At 59.4% G+C, this 18,110-nt stretch overlaps 6 protein-coding genes across 6 annotated transcripts; 2 read left to right on the top strand and 4 right to left on the bottom strand.

The window, feature by feature from the left end:
• Positions 1-95: 95 nt before the first annotated feature.
• D7B24_002689 (uncharacterized protein) lies at positions 96-1,538 on the top strand (the record flags this gene model as incomplete). The annotated part of the gene is made up of 1 exon (XM_028636890.1): positions 96-1,538. The coding sequence occupies one exon, from the start codon at positions 96-98 to the stop codon at positions 1,536-1,538; it is 1,443 nt and encodes a 480-aa protein (XP_028497469.1).
• A 541-nt stretch (positions 1,539-2,079) lies between these two features.
• Positions 2,080-5,638, bottom strand: D7B24_002688 (uncharacterized protein; the record flags this gene model as incomplete). Its single annotated transcript, XM_028636889.1, has 6 exons — positions 2,080-3,279; positions 3,328-3,761; positions 3,812-4,358; positions 4,408-4,550; positions 4,605-5,339; positions 5,419-5,638. 6 exons carry the CDS (start codon positions 5,636-5,638, stop codon positions 2,080-2,082), a joined length of 3,279 nt encoding a protein of 1,092 aa, XP_028497468.1.
• Positions 5,639-7,587: 1,949 nt separating this feature from the next.
• GINS1 (DNA replication complex GINS protein PSF1) lies at positions 7,588-8,438 on the bottom strand (the record flags this gene model as incomplete). Its single annotated transcript, XM_028636888.1, has 3 exons — positions 7,588-7,681; positions 7,795-8,345; positions 8,412-8,438. 3 exons carry the CDS (start codon positions 8,436-8,438, stop codon positions 7,588-7,590), a joined length of 672 nt encoding a protein of 223 aa, XP_028497467.1.
• A 457-nt stretch (positions 8,439-8,895) lies between these two features.
• EFB1 (Translation elongation factor 1 beta) lies at positions 8,896-9,961 on the bottom strand (the record flags this gene model as incomplete). The annotated part of the gene is made up of 4 exons (XM_028636887.1): positions 8,896-9,125; positions 9,181-9,560; positions 9,817-9,856; positions 9,922-9,961. The coding sequence occupies 4 exons, from the start codon at positions 9,959-9,961 to the stop codon at positions 8,896-8,898; spliced, it is 690 nt and encodes a 229-aa protein (XP_028497466.1).
• Positions 9,962-10,542: 581 nt separating this feature from the next.
• D7B24_002685 (uncharacterized protein) lies at positions 10,543-14,061 on the top strand (the record flags this gene model as incomplete). The annotated part of the gene is made up of 5 exons (XM_028636886.1): positions 10,543-10,593; positions 10,666-10,735; positions 10,803-11,304; positions 11,553-12,125; positions 12,486-14,061. 5 exons carry the CDS (start codon positions 10,543-10,545, stop codon positions 14,059-14,061), a joined length of 2,772 nt encoding a protein of 923 aa, XP_028497465.1.
• A 290-nt stretch (positions 14,062-14,351) lies between these two features.
• D7B24_002684 (uncharacterized protein) lies at positions 14,352-15,696 on the bottom strand (the record flags this gene model as incomplete). The annotated part of the gene is made up of 2 exons (XM_028636885.1): positions 14,352-14,476; positions 14,697-15,696. The coding sequence occupies 2 exons, from the start codon at positions 15,694-15,696 to the stop codon at positions 14,352-14,354; spliced, it is 1,125 nt and encodes a 374-aa protein (XP_028497464.1).
• Positions 15,697-18,110: the final 2,414 nt, after the last annotated feature.

Below are 18,110 nucleotides of genomic sequence, written 5' to 3'. Positions count from 1 at the left end.
CTCTTTGCATACCATCAGCCGAGGCTACGCGCCATACCTTGCTGTCATCCCACTCACCTTCTTCAACATTTCATCGCCAGACTCATCGACATTTTATGATGACTTGCTCTTCCACCCTGACGCAGGATCGGAACGGGGCCGAGAAGGTGGACCACCCGGACCTGCTTGCCGCCATCCCTGACAGCGTTCTTCTCCGCCTCTTCGAAGCTGTCGCTCAACAGTCGAAGCGCGATCTCTGTACCGTCTCGCGACTCAACAAGCGGTATCACGCCCTCGCTGATGCTGTGCTGTACAAAACGGTTCTTTTTCTCAATCCCGAGCTGCACCTGCTCTTCAGCGAGTCCCTCAGCCGTCGCCCACGCCGTGGCTCCGCCATACAGCACGTCAAGCTAGCCTACCCCTCACACGAGCTCACAGCTCTGACGATCGACGCTCATGCCCCTGTTCACGGTTACCGTCCCCAAGATGCTGCTCTTCGCTTTGACAGCCTGCCTCGCGCCATTGCCGCCATGTCCAATCTCGAGACGCTCGACATCTCCGTTCCCGTGACCCTCCTCCACGGCATCGGCCAGCTGTTCAATGGCCCCTTTGACCTGGCTTGCCTCAAGTCTGCCTCTCTCTTCTATCAGTGCCCCGAGGATGGCTACTGGGACCTCCGCGAGAACATCCACATCTTTGCCCACCCTACGCTCGAGTCACTGACCCTCCGCCGCGCGCGTCTCGATTACCGCGGCTTCGACCTCATGGAACAGCCCCACGCCACGGCCCTCAAGAAGCTGCACCTTGTCGAGTGCGACATTAACGATGACGCCCTGTCTGACCTTCTTGTCTTTCCCGAGGCCCTACAAGAGTTTGTCATGACGCAGCTCGAGGACCCTCAGCCCGAACTTGAGGAGAGCTCCGACATGTTTCGCGACTACATGGTCGCCATTGATTCAGCCGCCGCCTCCCTGGAGACCGTCACCATTGATTTTCCCTCCCTGGCCGGCCACAAGCCGCTCGCCTTGCGCGAATTTGAGAAGCTGACCACGCTGCGTATGAATTGGGACTACCAGCTCTTCGGCAAGACCTCCAGGAAGCCTAGGCTGCAGTCTGTCGGCCTGCCACCCTCGCTCGAGACGCTCGAATTCTTTGGCGAGCTGGGCCGCGACGAGGAAGTCACCGAGCTGCTTGCGCACATGATTGAGCATCTTGACCTCCACGCCGCCAAGCTCAAGAGGATCGTCGTTGGGGAGGGTTCAGTGCCTCCCGAGGTGAAGGCGGCCTGTCTCAAGCACCCGCGGCTGAGGCTGGACGTGATTGGAGAGTTTGACGTGAGCGATGACGAGGGCGAGGAGCAGTCCGAGAAGGAGGAGCAGGGGCCTGAGAAGAGCCGGGAAAGCTTCGACGATGACGAAAAGCCGGACGGGAAGCCAGAGGCGTCACATGAAGAGTGGCCAAAGCTGGAGCACGACGGGATATTCAAGGACAATTTGCACAGCGCGACCCACCAGGTGGTAGACATGGAGGTAGACAACAGGACGGACACTAGAGTCTAGATTCAAGAGCCAAGAGTCAAGAGTCATAGAGGAGTTAGACTGGTGGCATGTTGGAAACGCATGGTAGAGCTGCGATGGTGGCTACGCTCGAAGATTGCTCGGCAGTTGGACAAACGAGGATAAGAGGGAGAGAGCGATAGGATGGGTTACTTGTGTGAATGAAAGGTCGGCGATGGGATCACTGGACGGATATGAATGAGGAGGTCGGGATATGTACTTGGGGGCAGCGACGGCGTTAGAAGACCTTTTTTTCTTTTCTTGTTTTCACAACTTGTTATGACACGTAGTACAGACAAATCGAAACGCACGACCGTGAGTTGTCACACAAACGACTCGAGTTGTTCAGACGTGAACCAATTCTAATCTTTGTCAAACTGGGTATAAAGCCCTCTCTCTGCTCTCTGAACTATCTCAACAAGAACGCTGATGATGGCAAATGACCTCCAAGCACATCGGTGTCCCGCTCCATCCAATACAACACCATACAAACATGGTTTCTGGGATCTCTCCCCCCTTATCCATTTCACCGAGGCGGCACGGCTCAGCCCGCCATGGTCAGTATATACGACGTAATAGAGCTCAGCCGCTCGCTCGTCAGCTTCAGCGAGATGCGCAACAGCTCTCTCGCGACGTCCGGCTCCTCCTTCTGCAGCCTCTCCCAACCCTCGGTGTCCATCAGCCAGGCGACGCAGTCCCGCTCCACGAGGACGTTCGCCGTGCGCTCCGTCTCGGAGAAGAACGGCAGCTCGCCGCACGTCGTGCCCGCCACGATGCTCTCCGTCAGCCAGCCCTGGGGCAGGTCGTACTCGGCGCGCAGGATGCCCTGTTCGACGAGATAGAAGCCGCTCGCCGTCTCGCCGCGCCGGTAGAGGGTCGAGCCGGCGACGAACTCGCGTCGCACAAAGTAGGGGACGGCGCGGAACCAAAAGTCCTCGTTCTTCTCGGTCAAGCCCTGGAAGATCTGGAGCATGAGACGCAGCGGCTCCTTAAAGCTCTGCCATCGCGTCGTTTGCTGCGATTCCGTGTTGGTGAGGGCGTTCTTGGCGGCGGTACGTAGGTGGTTCCGCCGAGGCGAGTTGAAGACGCCATCCAGCGCAGAACTCACGTCTGCCTTGACCGGGACGTCGAGGCTGGCCGTCGGGGCATTTCGCGTGGCGGCATGCAGCTCTTCTTGGTTTGCGTAGAGGGTCTTCAAGAGCTCGTTCTCGCAGCTCTCGAGCGCAGAGTTGAGGTCCGGGAGCATGGTTACTTCCACCGACTCCGAGCCGAGACCAACGGCTCGTAGGTTGCGTCCCAACTCGGTCTCTGCTTCGACACCACTGATCACCAGCACAACACCCTTGTTATCGAGCAGACGGCTGATCGTGTTGAACGCCTCTCCAGCCGAGTAATCCAGCCCGCTGACGTGGTACAAGTCCAAGATGAGGAACTTGATAGGAGACTCTGAAAAAGCATCGTCCTCAATCAGAGCTCGGATCTTCTCCTCGACGCTTACAATGGTGCCGAAGAAGAGGAAACCCGTCAACTTGACAATGTAAATTTGACGGCGCACCTGCTGTAGGTATCGATGCTGACCGGGGTTGCGGCGCACCGTAGACCCTACGATGTCGCCGTTGTAGCTGGCACGAACTGCCGGCACGCGCGATGTCTGGAAGATCAGCGAGATGAAGGCCAGGAGGATACCAACACCAATTCCAATAACAAAGTCGTAAATGCCCATGATGAGCACGATTACGATCACCTGGAACTGTTAGCCTGCGATCAGTCCACGTTCGCTGGGCGCACTCACGGTCAAGTATTCTGCCAGCTTCAATTTCTTCCTTGGTAGCCACACGGCCTCCAGAAGCAGCTCGAATCCGAGATCAAAGATAAGGGTGCCGACCATCATGACCGGGATAAAGCCGATGATCATCGGCCCGACCATCAGCACGCAAAACGTCAATGCCGCCAGCATAACGCCAGCAAGTCGGCTATCGCCTCCAGACCGCATGAAGAAGACGGTGTTCGCGTAGACCAGATAGTTCTGGATGCTACCGAAACAGCCGGACAGAAAGTTGGAGTATCCATGCAGTTTGAGCTCCCGGTCGAGGTCAGCATGGTCCTCGCCTGTCTGCAAAGCAAGAGCAGGGACGTTGATGGGAACGTGAAGGATGCCGAAGAAAGTCAGCGCCAACATGGCTGGAATTGTGTCCAGGATGGCTTCCCACTGGACGAGGTGGAACTCTGTAAATGGTGTTAGCCAAGTCGTCGACGGCGTCTTTATGGGAACGTACTGTAGAGTGTCCAGAAATACCACCATGGTTCGTCGGCTGGCGGCCCTTCGAATATCCAGCCGTTGTCGCGAAGAGGGTCAACGTCGAGAGTGTCAATGACTGTGACGAAGAAGTAGAAGACGATGGGAATCGCCGTGATGTACAAGGGCAGAAAGTACTTGGACGCAACTTTTGCCTGGCCGTAGAACAGCACAATGGCCAGTATGAGAGGAATAACCCAAAGCAGTACTGTGTCGTGCTGGAAGAGCTTTCGCAGTGTTTCCAAGTTGTATTCGAGGCTGCCACTCATGCGGGCGGAGACCTCGAAGCCAGTAGCAACGAGAAACCATCCGACACCGCCAATGCAGCCGATCAAGATGTGTCGAGGGATGAAGCCGACCATGTAGCCGAAGTTGAACTTGCCCATGAGGTAAAAGACAAGTCCAGTGACCATGGAACTTATAGCGTATGCGGTAATTGTCGTGGCGATGACAGCGTCGGGGTTTTCCTCGCCAACGATGTCGGTAATAGTTTGAGCCATGTTATGGAAAAATGGAACGACTTCGATCTGAGGTGTGTCAGAGCGTGCGTGCTGGGGAGGAAAAGGACATACTCACGAGTTCAGAGCCAACAGCACCCCTGAATCCACTGCCGGCCGAGAAGGTGAGCTGTGAGACGATGGTGCTCACGTAGAAGATAGAAATGCCAGCCGAGCCAAGACCGGCAAAAATGGGCTTGCCGAGGGGGAAGAGAATCATGCCTGGTAGAGTGGTCAGCATGCTACGTACTGTAGATTATGGTCGAACAGTCTTACCATAGGACAGAGCATCGAGTACGTTGAGCAGCAGCCCCACGATGACGGCAGGCAGGCAGGAGGCGGGCGCAACCACCACGTTCGCCCACAGCGACTTGCGGTTCCAGATTTGCGGACTCGTCGCCGCCTTGGCAGTCCGCGCCAGGCTGGCTTCGACATTGTGGCCGGCGGTCTTCAGTCCATTGAGCCACTGTCTTCGCGGCCGTGGCTTCTGCCCCTCGACGTCGTCCGCGGTGCGGCCATTGGTGCCGTGCCCGTCAGAGGACACCCTTCCCAGCAGGGGCGTCCGCTCCGTAGACTCTGCCTCTTCTCCTCCCATGCTGTCTCTCTGCCGTCGTTGACGCTCTGACGACCTCGACCTCTTCTGCTCGAGCGCCGGGGTCTCGATCTCGGGAATACGCGGCTCAGGCGACGGAGAAGACGCCCCTCTGGACTGTGGTGGAGATTTGCGCAGCAAGCTCGTCAGGATGGAGGGCCCCTCGTCGGGCAGCTCGTCGTCGGGCTGTATCTCGTTGTGAGGCGAAGGAGGCTCCGAGACTTCGTGTATCGTTTCGGAGCCGTAGTCGGCATCGTCGTCCTCGCTCGGCAGGAGGGACTGCGCCTGGGACTGCTGGGAGCGGCGTCTCGAGAGGAAGGCGGGGCTCTGGTTGCTTTTCTTGTCAGAGAGCAGGTAGGAGGCTAGCTCTGCCGTGTCCTCGCGGACGTGACGGAGGTATTCAGCGCTGTCGACAGGTGCTGGAGGGAGGTGGGCGTGCGTCTTAGTATATGCGTTTCCTCCGACGGTGGGGTAGAGCGGTTGGCGGCAGCGACTTACCAAGGTCGTCTCGAACTGAGCCGTGTATGAAGGACCGTATGGGCTCTCTCTGGCCCGTGGACGAGGACAGCTGCCGCAGAGAGTCCGAGTGAGGGGGAAGGGAGTTGCGGTTCGGGCGGTTGATGGGCGTGGGCTGCGCGTCGTCGGTAGGTTGGGTCTGGGTGCTCAGTGACGAAGCTCTCCTCCGCCATGGCGAGAAGCCATAATTGGGTGACGACATGGCGACATCCACGGGACGATGTGCTCACTGGAAACTGCAGCAGCGATGGAGGGTTTGCGGCGAGGGGCAGAGCATTAGGTCCGAATCGGAGCAGCAGGAGGAGGAGGACGAAGGTTTGCTGCAGGGCCAGGCAAAGCCAGTCAAAGCCAAGGTCGCTCGGGTCCCAGTTGGCTGAAGAAGAAGCAGGCAAAAGTATTTACAGAAAGGGATTAGTTCTGGACCATCCTAGCGCCCGCACGCGATGGGGGTGGGAACTGGTATGCAATGGAGAGCTGAAGGTGTGACGAGGATGGGGGAGACGACGTAGGAACGCTAGGGAAGGGTATGGGGCAGATAAGCCATGGGGCCGGCTGGGCGATGCTGATGTCTTTCTTGGTGGTCCCTGAACCTGAATTGGATACCTGCGTACCTACCAACCTAGCTACCTGGAGGTACGTCGAACATGCCAATGCCATATGAATGCTCCATCGAGTCAACCTGTCTTGACGGGACATCGACCTGTCTTGACAGGACACAGATTGCGTGCGTTTCGAAGGGGGTCCGGCTGGGGTCTTCCGTCTGCCGGTATCGTGGAACTCGGTCCTCTCTGGGTTGGGTTGAGTTCTTCCGGCAAATTTGCATGAGGCGCCAGCGCGCGTTCAGTTTCAATTGAGCCCCGCACCTGAAGATTGAGGTCGGTCCAGGTCCCGGTCGCGGTCCAGGTCCAGGTTCAGGTTGGTCCTGGCAGCCAGCAGCAGCATGAGGGCAGCGTGGGCAGCAGTAGCTTGCAGCAGGGTGCAGCAGACGAGGCAGCAGGGTGCAGCAGACGAAGCAGCCTCAGTGACGCCATTCAGCCGCCACCCTGCCACCCAGGCCAATCGCTTGCCCCAGAGACTCCCCATGCCCCCCCCCCCCCCCTTCGGAGGCCAACTGCCAGCCAGAGGCTTCGGTGATGAATTCTCTGCACCTCCGTGACGAGGCCGCCGTCAGCAACTCAAAACAACAACGCCGTCCCTATCTATGTCGCCATTGACCGCTACAATGGCAATCCAAGCACGACACTCTCTCTAGGGAACTCCCGACTCATTCGTGATCGCGCCACCTGATGCAAAGGGCTGAACACAGCAGCAGCGCGTTTGGCCCGTGAGCCCACATGGCCAGTGGCCAGGATCGTCGCTGCAGCCCACGAGCGGCGGGGCTCGTCCGGCAGCGCCGGTCTTAGTGATCGCCAAGGTACCTAGGGTTGCCCGTGATTCCACAACTGGTCCGTATTGTCAGGTGCAGTTAGGTAGGCGGTCGACGAACCACATGTGGTCCTCTCCATACATGTCATTTTCTTCTGTCAACGCAATCCCGTGTGGAAAATAATGGGAAGCCCAACATGCAGCACTTCAGAGATGTGATCTTTAGTCATTTGATGTCATCCAATTGACTTGACATATTGTGCCGTAGAAGATAGGTAGCCCTGATGCCCTCGCTTGCCTTGGTATCCGACTCTTCTTCCACCAGTCGCCGACGTGCCCGCTGCTGGCAGTGTCCACCGTCCACTGTCCAGCGCCCAGCGCCCAGCCCGCCCGGCCGCCCCGGCTCCAGCTTCCGGTGCCATCTCGACGTCTCGTTTCGTCTCCTCTGCCGGACGTTCTGTGCCGCGTACAACGTCCGAGACCGGCATGTGGGCAACAACCCAACTTCAGCGTTGCACTCGTAGCACCCTGTCGAGCCCGCCGAGTGGCCACGCACGAAAGTTCAAGGGTCTATCACGCCTCGTCTCGGCATGCGTCTGGAGCGTCGAGTCGTTTTCTTTCTGGTGAACCAGATGACACGTGAGCCCCTCAACGAGAGAGCAATGCGCACTCTCGCTTTGTGATGGTCTGGTTCGCCGCGTCATTGGGCCATCACGGGCGACGCGTCCTGCACCAACGAACTCCATTTCTCATGCATCAGGTGACAACTGTCAAAAAAGCATGCCTTCAATCCAGCTTTTGCAGGTATCCTTGCGTGATGAGCCGCTCCACGTCGCCCTGTCGTACATAGAACTGACTGTTCTTCGTCAACGTGATCGATCTGCAGGCCAAGGGGAGTCAGCCGGTCATTGCAATAACGTCAAGAAAGAAAAGAAGAAGAAGAAAGAAATGCCTCGGCAGGCGGTGCGAGGCAAGAGCCTCCAATCCCCTTACCCGTATTCCGTCTGAATCTCCCCGGCGTCCTTGAGCACCCGCACATCGATGAACAGATCCCGCGGCGGCTCGAGGCTCCCCGTCAGATCGATATCCGTCCACTGTCCCTTGTACGCCGCCAGCAGGTCGCCGTAGCTCCGCACGTACTCCTCCTCCTGCGGGCTCAGGCTGCTCGTCGACCCGTCGCCGCTGCTGACCTTGGCACCGGGACCGCCGCCGCCGCCGCCGCCGCCCGCGGGCCCCTCGCGCACCTGCTGCCCCGACAGGTCGAGCACGTCGGCGTCTTTCCAGACGAGCTCCTCGAGCTTGTCGGAGCGTGTGCGGTGGTAGGCGAGCAGGCAGCGCTTGTTGCGGCGCATGGAGAGGTGGTTGACGAGGAGCGTGCAGGCCGTCGACTGGTGCTCGGCCGGGTCGAACGTGCCCTGGTAAGGCGCGAGGAGCTCGGCTACATCCTTGTCGAGGTCGCGGACCTCGCGCGTCACGGCGCGGACAATCTCGGCCTGGTAGGGGGGCAGATGGGCGAGGTTCTGGGTGCGCTTGGCCTGGAGCACCTGGTGGTGGTGAAGCGTGTGTCAGGTTGCGGTGTGCTGGACGTGGAGGCGGAGGAAGAATCTTACCAGCTTGTTTCCGAGGTCACCGTACATCTGAGCTAGGACGGGTGAGAAGACGAGTGATGCCGCGGCGAAGGAAGGAGGATACAGAAGAACAGAGCAGTGGCGCAAGGGCGGGTTTCACAGAGGAAGTCTTCGAGACCGCGACTCGGCTTGAGGGCGCGTCTACTGTGCTGCACCACAAGGACGACCCACTGACCCCTCCATTATAATGCTTAGCGCACTACATCTTATAGATGCATGCGGCCCAATGAGGTACAAGACTCCTTCACTGGATGAGACAGAATTCACTTGGCACGGTGACATGGTTATTGATTTTTTTTTTTTGCCTCTCAATTGCTTTTTGCATTCATGATTCCAAACATGGAATGTCTATGTAGGCAAATTCATTCAATGCCCCTCTGGGTATTGCGTGAACCATCGTGTCTCCCAATCCCACCCCGATCATGCCTCATAAAATTCATCCCTCCACATCATTCATTCAAGCTTCTTACAGCTTCTGCATGGCAGCAATATCGGTGGACTGGACGTGGTCCTCGAATTCCTGGATCTCCTCCTCGAGGTCGGACAGCGAGATCTTCTCGTCCTCGATGACGAGGTTGATCTGGAGCTTCTTGATGCCGAAGCCGACGGGCACGAGCTTGGAGGCACCCCACACCAGACCGTCCTTCTCGATACCACGGACAGCAGCCTCGAGGGCGGCCATGTCGGTCTCGTCGTCTGGATTTGTTTGTCAGTCATGGCTCTCGTTCCGGTGGCGATGGTGAAAACATACCCCAAGGCTTAACGTCAAGGGTGACGACCGACTTGGCGGTGGTCTTGGGCTTGGCCTCCTTCTTCTTCTTGTACTCGGCGAGACGCTCCTCACGGATGCGCGCGGCCTCGGCGTCCTCCTCCTCGTCGTCGGAGCCGAACAGGTCAACGTCGTCCTCGTCCTCCTCAGCGGCGGGGGCCTTGGCGGGGTTCAGGGTGAGCTCGCCAGACTCGGGGCCGTAGACGGAGTAGGGCTTGGACGCATCGCCGGCGAGGGAGGCAAACTCGGACTCGTAGGTGGCGATGTGCTTGTACCACCTAGCGGCGTAGGGGTACTTGGCGGCGTCAGGGCCGGAGGAGAGGGCCTTGAAGACGGCAACGTCGGCCTGCGAGGGAGTGTGGCTGAGACATTGTCAGTCTCAAAGTTTCGGTGTTTGCTGTGCCGAGAAGATAGAGAGAAAAAACGAGGAAAATTGGCAAAGGATCAGAAGTGCTAAAAGCGTGGTTGTTTCTACATGGAGCGGGTCTTGAGGCCGCTTCGGAAACACGGACCATGTATATTCATCATGGAAGCCAAGGGGAGAGAAAACGCTGCTGTCGCTCTCCTCGCGAAGAGAGCTTGACAGGCGCCGGAAGAAATGGCAAGACTGCGACTTACCCAACAATGTAGGAGCGGGTGGCGAGCCATCCGTTGAGGGCTACGGTGTCGCGCTCATTAGCTGACTGAACAAAACACCTCAAAGGGGCTGGCGACTGGACTGACTGGCAGCTCCGGCGTCAGAGACAAGATCGGCGAAACCCATTTTGAAAGAATAGAGGTCGAGTCGTGGAGAGAAAAGACGAGAGAAAGAGTAGAGAGAATTGGAAGGGCGAAGGAGGTGTTGATAAAGGAAAGGTGGTAGATTTGACGTGGGGTTCAGATGAGGGAACCGAAATTTTTCAGCACAGTCACAATCTCGTTGCTGAGCACCTGGACCCCGCTCCTGCCCCCCCCTCCTTGTCGCCTCATCCACGGAATAGACTCGGGCCGCCCTGTGCTTGCGCCAGGGTGGCTCTTCCAGGCTCCACCGCCACTAGGAGGGGAGACGGGATGACATAAGCTGAGAGGAGCTCGCTCGATTGCTGCCGCCGACCGCCAACAGCCGGCTGTCGTTGGGCGCTGGCTGGCCGGCAGGCCAGTAGGTAGGTAGTCGCTGTGGCAGTGGCAGGCACGAAGCTCTACGTAACTCCATCGCAAGCTCCATCCACCCAACGACTGATTGCAAGTGCTCGACGCCGTAACCTGCAGGCGACATCATCCACCTCTCCCGCCACTTTTCGACCTCCTGCGACCCTCGACTTTGTTTTCTCAATTCCATCGAGTCCGCACAGCCGACATCTAACCATGTCGATCCTGCCACTCATCACCTTCAAGGCCGGCATGTGCGATGTCGAGGTGAGCCGCCAGACACCCATCCATCGAGCCGCTTCGTCGACCGCCACGTACTGACCTTCCCTTGCCTTGCAGTCCGAAGGAAACCCCAGAAAGGTGAAGCCGCAGCCCAGGCCCGGCTATATCTACCTCTACTCCGACGATGGTTTGTCTCATCCACAGCCTGCTTTTGCTTGTTTGCTGGCGTTGCTGGTGCTAAGACAATCTTGCAGACCTCATCCACTTCTGCTGGCGCGAACGCGATCAACCCATGGACGACCCCGAGCTCGACCTCGTCATGGTGCCCACGGACGGCCAGTTTATTCCACACCACAGCGGCGACAAGGCATCCTCCAAGACGAACGGCCGCATCTTTGTCCTCAAGTTTGCCTCCTCGTCCGCCCGACACTTCTTCTGGATGCAGTCGAAGCCCCAGTCCCCCAGCGGCGATCCCAGCTGGTTCAGCCCCCGGGATCGCAAGATTGGAGACATAGTCCACGAGCTGCTGCAGGGTGAGGACGTTGACGTGCAGCGCGAGCTCGCACCAGTGTCGGGCGGAAACCAGGGCGATGACGATGATGATGACGATGACGAGATGGAGGATGCCGACAACGACAGGTCCGGCCGCGCCGCCTACAGGGGCGCCGGCGGTGGCGCCGGCGCCGACGCCACGGGAGGAGACGTCCGAGAAGAGGGCGAAGATGCCCGAGAGGGCGGCAGCGACGGAGCACGAGCGTAGGTCATATCCATGGTCGTGTTGGCAGTGATGCCGTGCGGGCGACCCGGTGTCCATGGTCTCGTTCAGATTGGGGCCTCGAGGCAGGGCGGGGGCGAATTCAAAGACGAATGCCGGAGACAGGGGCATGCTGTACTTTATTAGACAACCCAAAAGACTCATGGTTCGGGGCTCTACTCTTGCTTGGCACATGGACATCACGGCGCGCTAGCTTGTCGAGGAGGGAGCGAGGCTGACACTGTTGCAGAGCTGGTTCGGGTGCGAGCGGGGCGCCCACAGATGCCGATGCTGCCGTCAGGAACTTCCTGCAGTCATTGCAAGGGAACGCCGGACTCGGCGGTGCGCAGGGTGGCCAGCAGCAGCAGCAGCGCGCAGGCGGCGCCGACAAGACATTCCCGTATCTCAACCACCTTCTGCCCAACGAGATCACGATTCCCATGCTGCGCACCGCGTCGGAAGAGTACATCGACAGCCTGCTGAGCTTCCTGCCGCCGGCCATCCTGGTGCTCGCCACTGGTTCTGGCGACCTGGGGGATTCGGAGCCGACGGCAGACGCTGCGGCCGCGGCCATGGCGTCCCTCAGCGTCGCGGAGAAGAAGACTGTGCTGGAGAGGGTGTTCAGGAGTCCTCAGTTCCACCAGGGGCTGGGCAGCCTGACGATGGCCATTCGCGACGGCGGCCTGCCCACGATCGCCGAGGCTCTCACGATCAAGGTCGCCAATGGGGGGTACCTTCAGGGCGGCGGGATGCCCCTCGGTGGTGGCGAGGCTGTTGAGGCTTTCGTCGAAGGCGTCAAGAAGACTGTGCAGGAAAAGAAGGAGTAGGCGATGGGCCGGTGGCTGCAGCCATTCAAACGTGGCCAGGTGTTCGATGAGGCTGGTGTTAGCTGAAGCTCGTGGTGTTAGATGAGGCCTCATGGTGTTAGATGAAGCTTCATGGTGTTAGAGGTGTAGGCTGCATGAACCTTGTGACCTGGATGGTTAGGCAGCCTCACTGTCAGATTGAAAACATATGGCAATGTGTCCAACTCTGTTCTTTCTCTTCTCTTTTATGTATTCACGAGTCTGCCAATTCGGCCCCGTCAAGAACATCCTGAAGCTAGCTTGCTCTACCTGGTACATACCTAGGTAAGGTAAGGTAAGGTCAAGGAGACACCGATGTGACCCCCACTTTCGCGTAGACAGCGGCCCCCACTCTTCAACGTCACTCTGGTCCCTGAGCTCCTGCAGCTTCAGGCATCTCAATCCCAGGCTTCTGAACTTTCCCATCTCCCAGCTTCCATCTTCCATCTTTCACCCCTCAGCCTAGCCACAGCCGCGATCATGGCCGACGCAACAATGCATCCGCCGTTGCCCACGTCGGAGGACGCATTCGCCCAGGACGATCGCATCTCCTTCTCTCGTCTCGATAACAAGTACATCGCCGTCAACGACGAGGACGGCACCGAGCTCGAGTTCGACAAGGCCACCCGAAAATGGGTCCTTCCCCCAGACCACGACGACGACAACGAACGAGACCTGCAACAACAGGACGCCCATCTAGCCGACCTCGCCCAGAGCGGGAGCACCACCACGGCCCAGGACGTCAGCGCGTCACGGAAACGCAAAGATGCGCCGCTGAACGGCAACGAGGTATGCGCCGCCGTGCACGAATCCGGACCGCGAGGCCAGCCCTTCGCCCAGGCCGGACCCTCTTTCTCCTTTGTCTCCTCCTCCTCCTCCTCCTCCTCTTCTTCTCATGCCTACGAAAGCAGCGCCGCAGCCACCGTGACCCCCTCGGACAGACGCACTAACCAGGACCCGTTCCCCCGCCAGGACCCCGACGAGAGCGCCCACAACAGCGGCAGCCAGACGCCGGCAGAGGCGGCGCCCGCCAAGCGGCCCCGGCCCGCGAAGAAGCAAAAGGCGCCGCCGGCGCCGCGGCAGAACACGGCCGTCTACGTCACGGGCCTGCCGCGCGACGCGACGGCCGACGAGGTGCACGAGCTCTTCTCGCGCAAGGCCGGCGTCGTCGCCGAGGAGATTGACAGCGGCCGGCCGCGCATCAAGATGTACACGGACGAGCACGGCGGCTTCAAGGGCGACGCGCTCGTCGTCTTCTTCAAGCCCCAGTCGGTCGAGATGGCCATCATGCTGCTCGACGACACGGACCTGCGCGTCGAGCCGTCGGGCCAAGGCTCGGGCCGCATGCGCGTGCAGGCCGCCGACGCGAGCTACAAGAAGACGACGTACGACGAAAACGGCGCCGCCGACGCCAAGGGCAAGGCCCCCGAGGGCGCGCCGCCGCTGCCCCCGAAGAAGCAGCAGCAGCAGCAGAGCCGCGCGGACCGCGACAGGGACAGGCAGAAGATCATCAAGAAGACGCAGAAGCTGGACGCCAAGCTCGCCGACTGGAGCGACGACGACACGGCGGCGCTGCCGACGGCGTCGGCGTCCAAGTGGGACCGGCTCGTGGTGCTGCGGCACATGTTCACGCTGGCGGAGCTCGAGGAGGACCCGGCGGCGCTGCTGGAGATCAAGGAGGACGTGCGCGAGGAGTGCGCCAAGCTCGGCGCCGTCACGAACGTCGTCCTCTTTGACGAGGAGCCCGACGGTGTCGTCTCGGTCAAGTTTCGCGAGCCGCAGGCGGCGCAGGCTTGCATTGCCATGATGGACGGGCGGAGCTTTGACGGGCGCGTTGTCGAGGCGTCGCTGGCGACAGGGCGGGAGAAGTTTCGGCGATCCAAAGGCGGACAGGCCGACGAGGAGGACGAGTAGCGTTGGGACTCTTCTTGGGTGAGGGGGGTGGAACGCGCAAAGCCCTGCAGTCACGGCGCACGCACGAGAGCATGTATGAAGTATGTTTTGTATTTATAGCCTCATGTCCTTTCCTTCTTCGGTTTCCCCTTGCATTCTGGAGGAGAGGGGCGTCTACTGAAGTACAGGTAGGTACATACCTACCTACCCTAGGGATCAAGCATGTCGCGTAGTACTACGAGCTGGGGGATGCCGTGATAGCTCCCTCGGGTTGAACTTCTAAGAACTCACCAGGAAAAGAGGTGGGCACCTTATTTGGAAGAGGCGATGGAGGATGTTCGCGACCTGTAGAGCACCTCAATCTGTTCACTCTCGGCAGTGACGTACCATATGGCCGCCTCGATGATTCTGCACACGATCTGCAGCTCCTGGTCGTCTGAGGTCAGGTCAGCAAAGTCAGTGTAGACCTGGGGATGGTACTGTTGGGGCAGGCCAGTGAAGAAGTCTCGGTGCAGCAAGACGACGAAAGAGAAGAAACAGGGAAAAGCCATGAAAAAGATGGTGAGAAAACAACAGCCCGATTGACATCGCACGTACGTCTCCTCATGTCTATTTTCCGACATGAGAAACAAACAGAAAAGAAACCGGAAACTCACCCCTCGGCGCGTACACCATGAGAAACTCCTCGGGCACCGGCATGGCGCCGAACCAGCCCTTACGTGCGAGCGGGTGGCGCTGGCCCCAGCCCTTGCGCAGCACCTCGGCAATGTCGTCCGGGTGCAGCGTCATGTGCAGCGAGTGGTCCGAGTCGTGGACGTGGCAGACCTCGCCGTTGCAGGTGACGTTGACGGGGTGACGCGCAAAGAGGCCGAGGCCGTGCTTCTCCAGGCACGAGCGGGCCGTGCCGAAGCGGCCGGGTCGGCGGGCGGCGAGGTGCTCGAGGGTGCGGCGCAGGGCGCGGTACTGGGGCTTGGCGCCGTGCTGGTCGAGCTGGCGCTGCGGGGCGATGCCGGCGACGACGGGGCGAGGGCCGGGGCGGTACGGGAGGGCGTCCACGTCGGTGTTGGTATTGCTGCTGCTGCTGCTGCTGCCGCCGTGGATGCTGCTGCTCCTGCTTGGCGGGGCGTTGGTGCCGGCTAGGAAACGGCCGCGGGTCGGCAGGCGGCCCGGTGTGGGGTCCGGGTCGGGCGGGGTGAAGGGATCGCGGAGGGCCCAGAGGCGGAGCCAGGCGATGCGGGCATAGCCCTGAAAGGTAGGCGGCGTGCCACCGGGGCCGAGCCCCAGGAAATTGTTGTAGTCGTTGTGGATGAGCAGCAGGAGGGGCACCGAGACGATGAGGCACTCAGCGAGCGGCGTCTCGACGCAGTGGACGAGACAGACGAGGAGCACGGTCAGGGCGCAGATGGTGGGGCCGTCAAGGGTCACGGAGACGGGCTTTTGCGCGACGATGCAGGCCACGGCGAGGCCATCCATGTCCATTTCACGCTCGACGGCTAGGGCCTCGCTGTTGGAGGTCGGCAGAGACGTGGCGTGGGCATCATGGTCATGGTGAAGCTCAAGGAGCGGCGTCGTGGGACATGGGTCGAATGACATGTCCAAGGTGGCCGGCGATGTCAGACTGGCATGGGCACTGATATGCTCGCCATCTAGACCCATTGTCTGATGAGTGGTCTTTAGTGACAGGCTCGAGAGTGAAGAGACCAAGTCCAGGGAAGAGAGAGTGAGATGAAAGGAAAGAAGAGGAGGAACGATCAGAGGGGATCAAGGTCTGTTTCATAAGAGTGCGCAAGAGGGAGGGAGCGAGAGCACGCGCGCGCGCGCACTTGCAAAGGTGCCCAAGCGGTCCAGGGTAAGGTCCCCTAGGTCAGGGCAGACGGTAGGTAGCTCAGTATCGTTCGTGCGACCTGTGGGAAAAAGCAGCGGCACACGCTTCTATGCGGGGTAGGCCAGGACTCAGGATTCTCGGTAGGGTCTCGGCCGGACGATAGGGAGGCGGCAAGCCGGAGGCAGCAGGCCAGCAGATCATGTCACAGGTGACGCTGATTTACGTCAAATGCTAGTGGACGCTTCGACAGCAGACCGCAGGTCTCGGGCGGGAAAGTTGGGTCCTCAACGCGAGTCGGAGAAGGGGAGGGGGCGCTGGTTGAGAACCCAGGTCCCTCCAACATGCCATACATGCCTTTTTTAGTGCAAGGTCAGATAAGAGACCCAGGGTAGGTAGACAAGCATGTGCCGTTGACGAGAGGAAAGGGGGAAGGGGGGGGGGGGGGGGGTTCATTGTTGGGAAGCACAGGACACAATGCGCGGTCGCTCGCTTGGGTTGATGAACAAGGCGGTGTTACGCGCATAACGTTTACCCAAGCGCGTACTGTAGTCCACTTGGATGCTCACAGGTCACGAAGAGGCCTGCCGCTGCAGACCGGGGAGGCCAGACCGAACGCCGGCCGCAACGAACACGTCAAGGGACCAGACCAGGGTACGACGTCTGAAGACATGGGCTGATGTTGCAATTCACCGTTGTGTCGGTTCATGACTGGACCTGTCGAGGGGCGGGGGCGGGAGAGACTGGTGAAAAGAGGCTTGGCGAGGAGGCAAACCACATGACGTTGGGCTGATGGTGATCAAGACATGGTTTTGGCTAGCCGGGACCCCCCAACCAAGCGAACTGGGCCGATGCACAGCTGCCACGTGAGGGGCCTGTTAGCTGCCAACACCAGGCCACACGATGGACGCTCTCGTGCTGTGGTGCGCCGTCTCGTCGCTCAATGCCGGTTGGTGGCTCAATGTCTGCTGAATTGTGTTGTCGCACTAGGGTCGTCGGTTCTTTGGGGGGTTAGCTGTGCTAGATACTGTCTGATGCTCCTGTATGCCAGGACACCTCGAAGGACATCAATAGGTGTCTCAGCATGTCAGGCAGTGCAGGCATTTGCCGAGAGTCTCAACCGAGAGTCTCAACCGATGCGGAACATGAGTCCATGCGGACTCTATCCAGTAGGCTCTCCAATCAAGCTGTGCGTCGATCGACAAACTCTCATAAACAGAAATGGTACACACCAAGAGAGGTGGTTGTCAGCCCCTTGTAAAACGGCGGCGGAAGGTAAAATACCTGCTTCCTTCGTGGAAACGAAGACGATCCGAAGCGGCCAAAGAAAAAAAACATATCTCAACGGTGACGGGCGACAGGGCCGCAGGTTGAGTCGAAACCGCAGGGTAAGTCGAAACTCTCATGGTTTTTGGGCACGAGGCTTAGAGCATCATCTTTGAGGGGGTTTCCGTGGCGGTGGATTCCCCCATTGTTGGTCCCCCTTCAATCATGGAACGGCGATGCGGATGCCTCGGGAGAGGGACGTCGACATCGAGAGGCCTGGCTGATGGAGTGTACCATGCTGACCTGGCGAGCCATCCCGATGAGCTCGTCTCGAAGTTGCAAGATGCAGCCCTCTCTCTCTTGTCTTGGTTGACATGCCTCACCTCAGACATGCCATGACATGACAGTACGGCAGACGGTACTCGCAGCGATTGGGGCGGTCGACGCTCCTCTTCCACGTTTCCTCGGCGGCTCTTCACGGATGATGTTGAATCCGCTACCATGGTGTGTGTGCTTCTGCGAGAAACCTTGTCACGTTGCATTTCGTGAGGCATTGTTGCTCTATGATTGAACCGAGCCTCTCCTACCTACAGGTAGGTAGGTAGGTGGTAGGTGGTAGGTAGGGAAGCAGATCATGATTAGAATAGGCGGCCGGCTGAGGCTCATGCGTTGATGGGAGCCTGGTGTAGTGGGTACATGGTACCTAGGTACCTTAGGTACATGGCACCTGCCTCAGGCACTTTGGTGGTACCTGAGAGGGGCATGATTGGCCAAGCACGGCCCGTTGCTCCTGACAACGACCCGTCACGTCGCCAGTGTGATCGACCAATCAAAGACCCGAATGCCAGGCTTCCTGTTTCCATCCGATGACCGATGACCGATGACCACCGAACTTGGCACCTGCTTGCTGGGACGACTGCCTCATCAAGGTCAGATAGATAGCCTTGCCTGATTCTCCGCCATATCGCGAGAGCTTCTCCCT

Source organism: Verticillium nonalfalfae (genome assembly GCF_003724135.2).
Source record: "Verticillium nonalfalfae strain VnAa140/NRRL 66861 chromosome Unknown scaffold_17, whole genome shotgun sequence".
NCBI lineage: Eukaryota > Fungi > Ascomycota > Sordariomycetes > Glomerellales > Plectosphaerellaceae > Verticillium > Verticillium nonalfalfae.
Note: the sequence above shows the minus strand (reverse complement) of the source record. Positions and strands in the feature narration are given on the sequence as shown.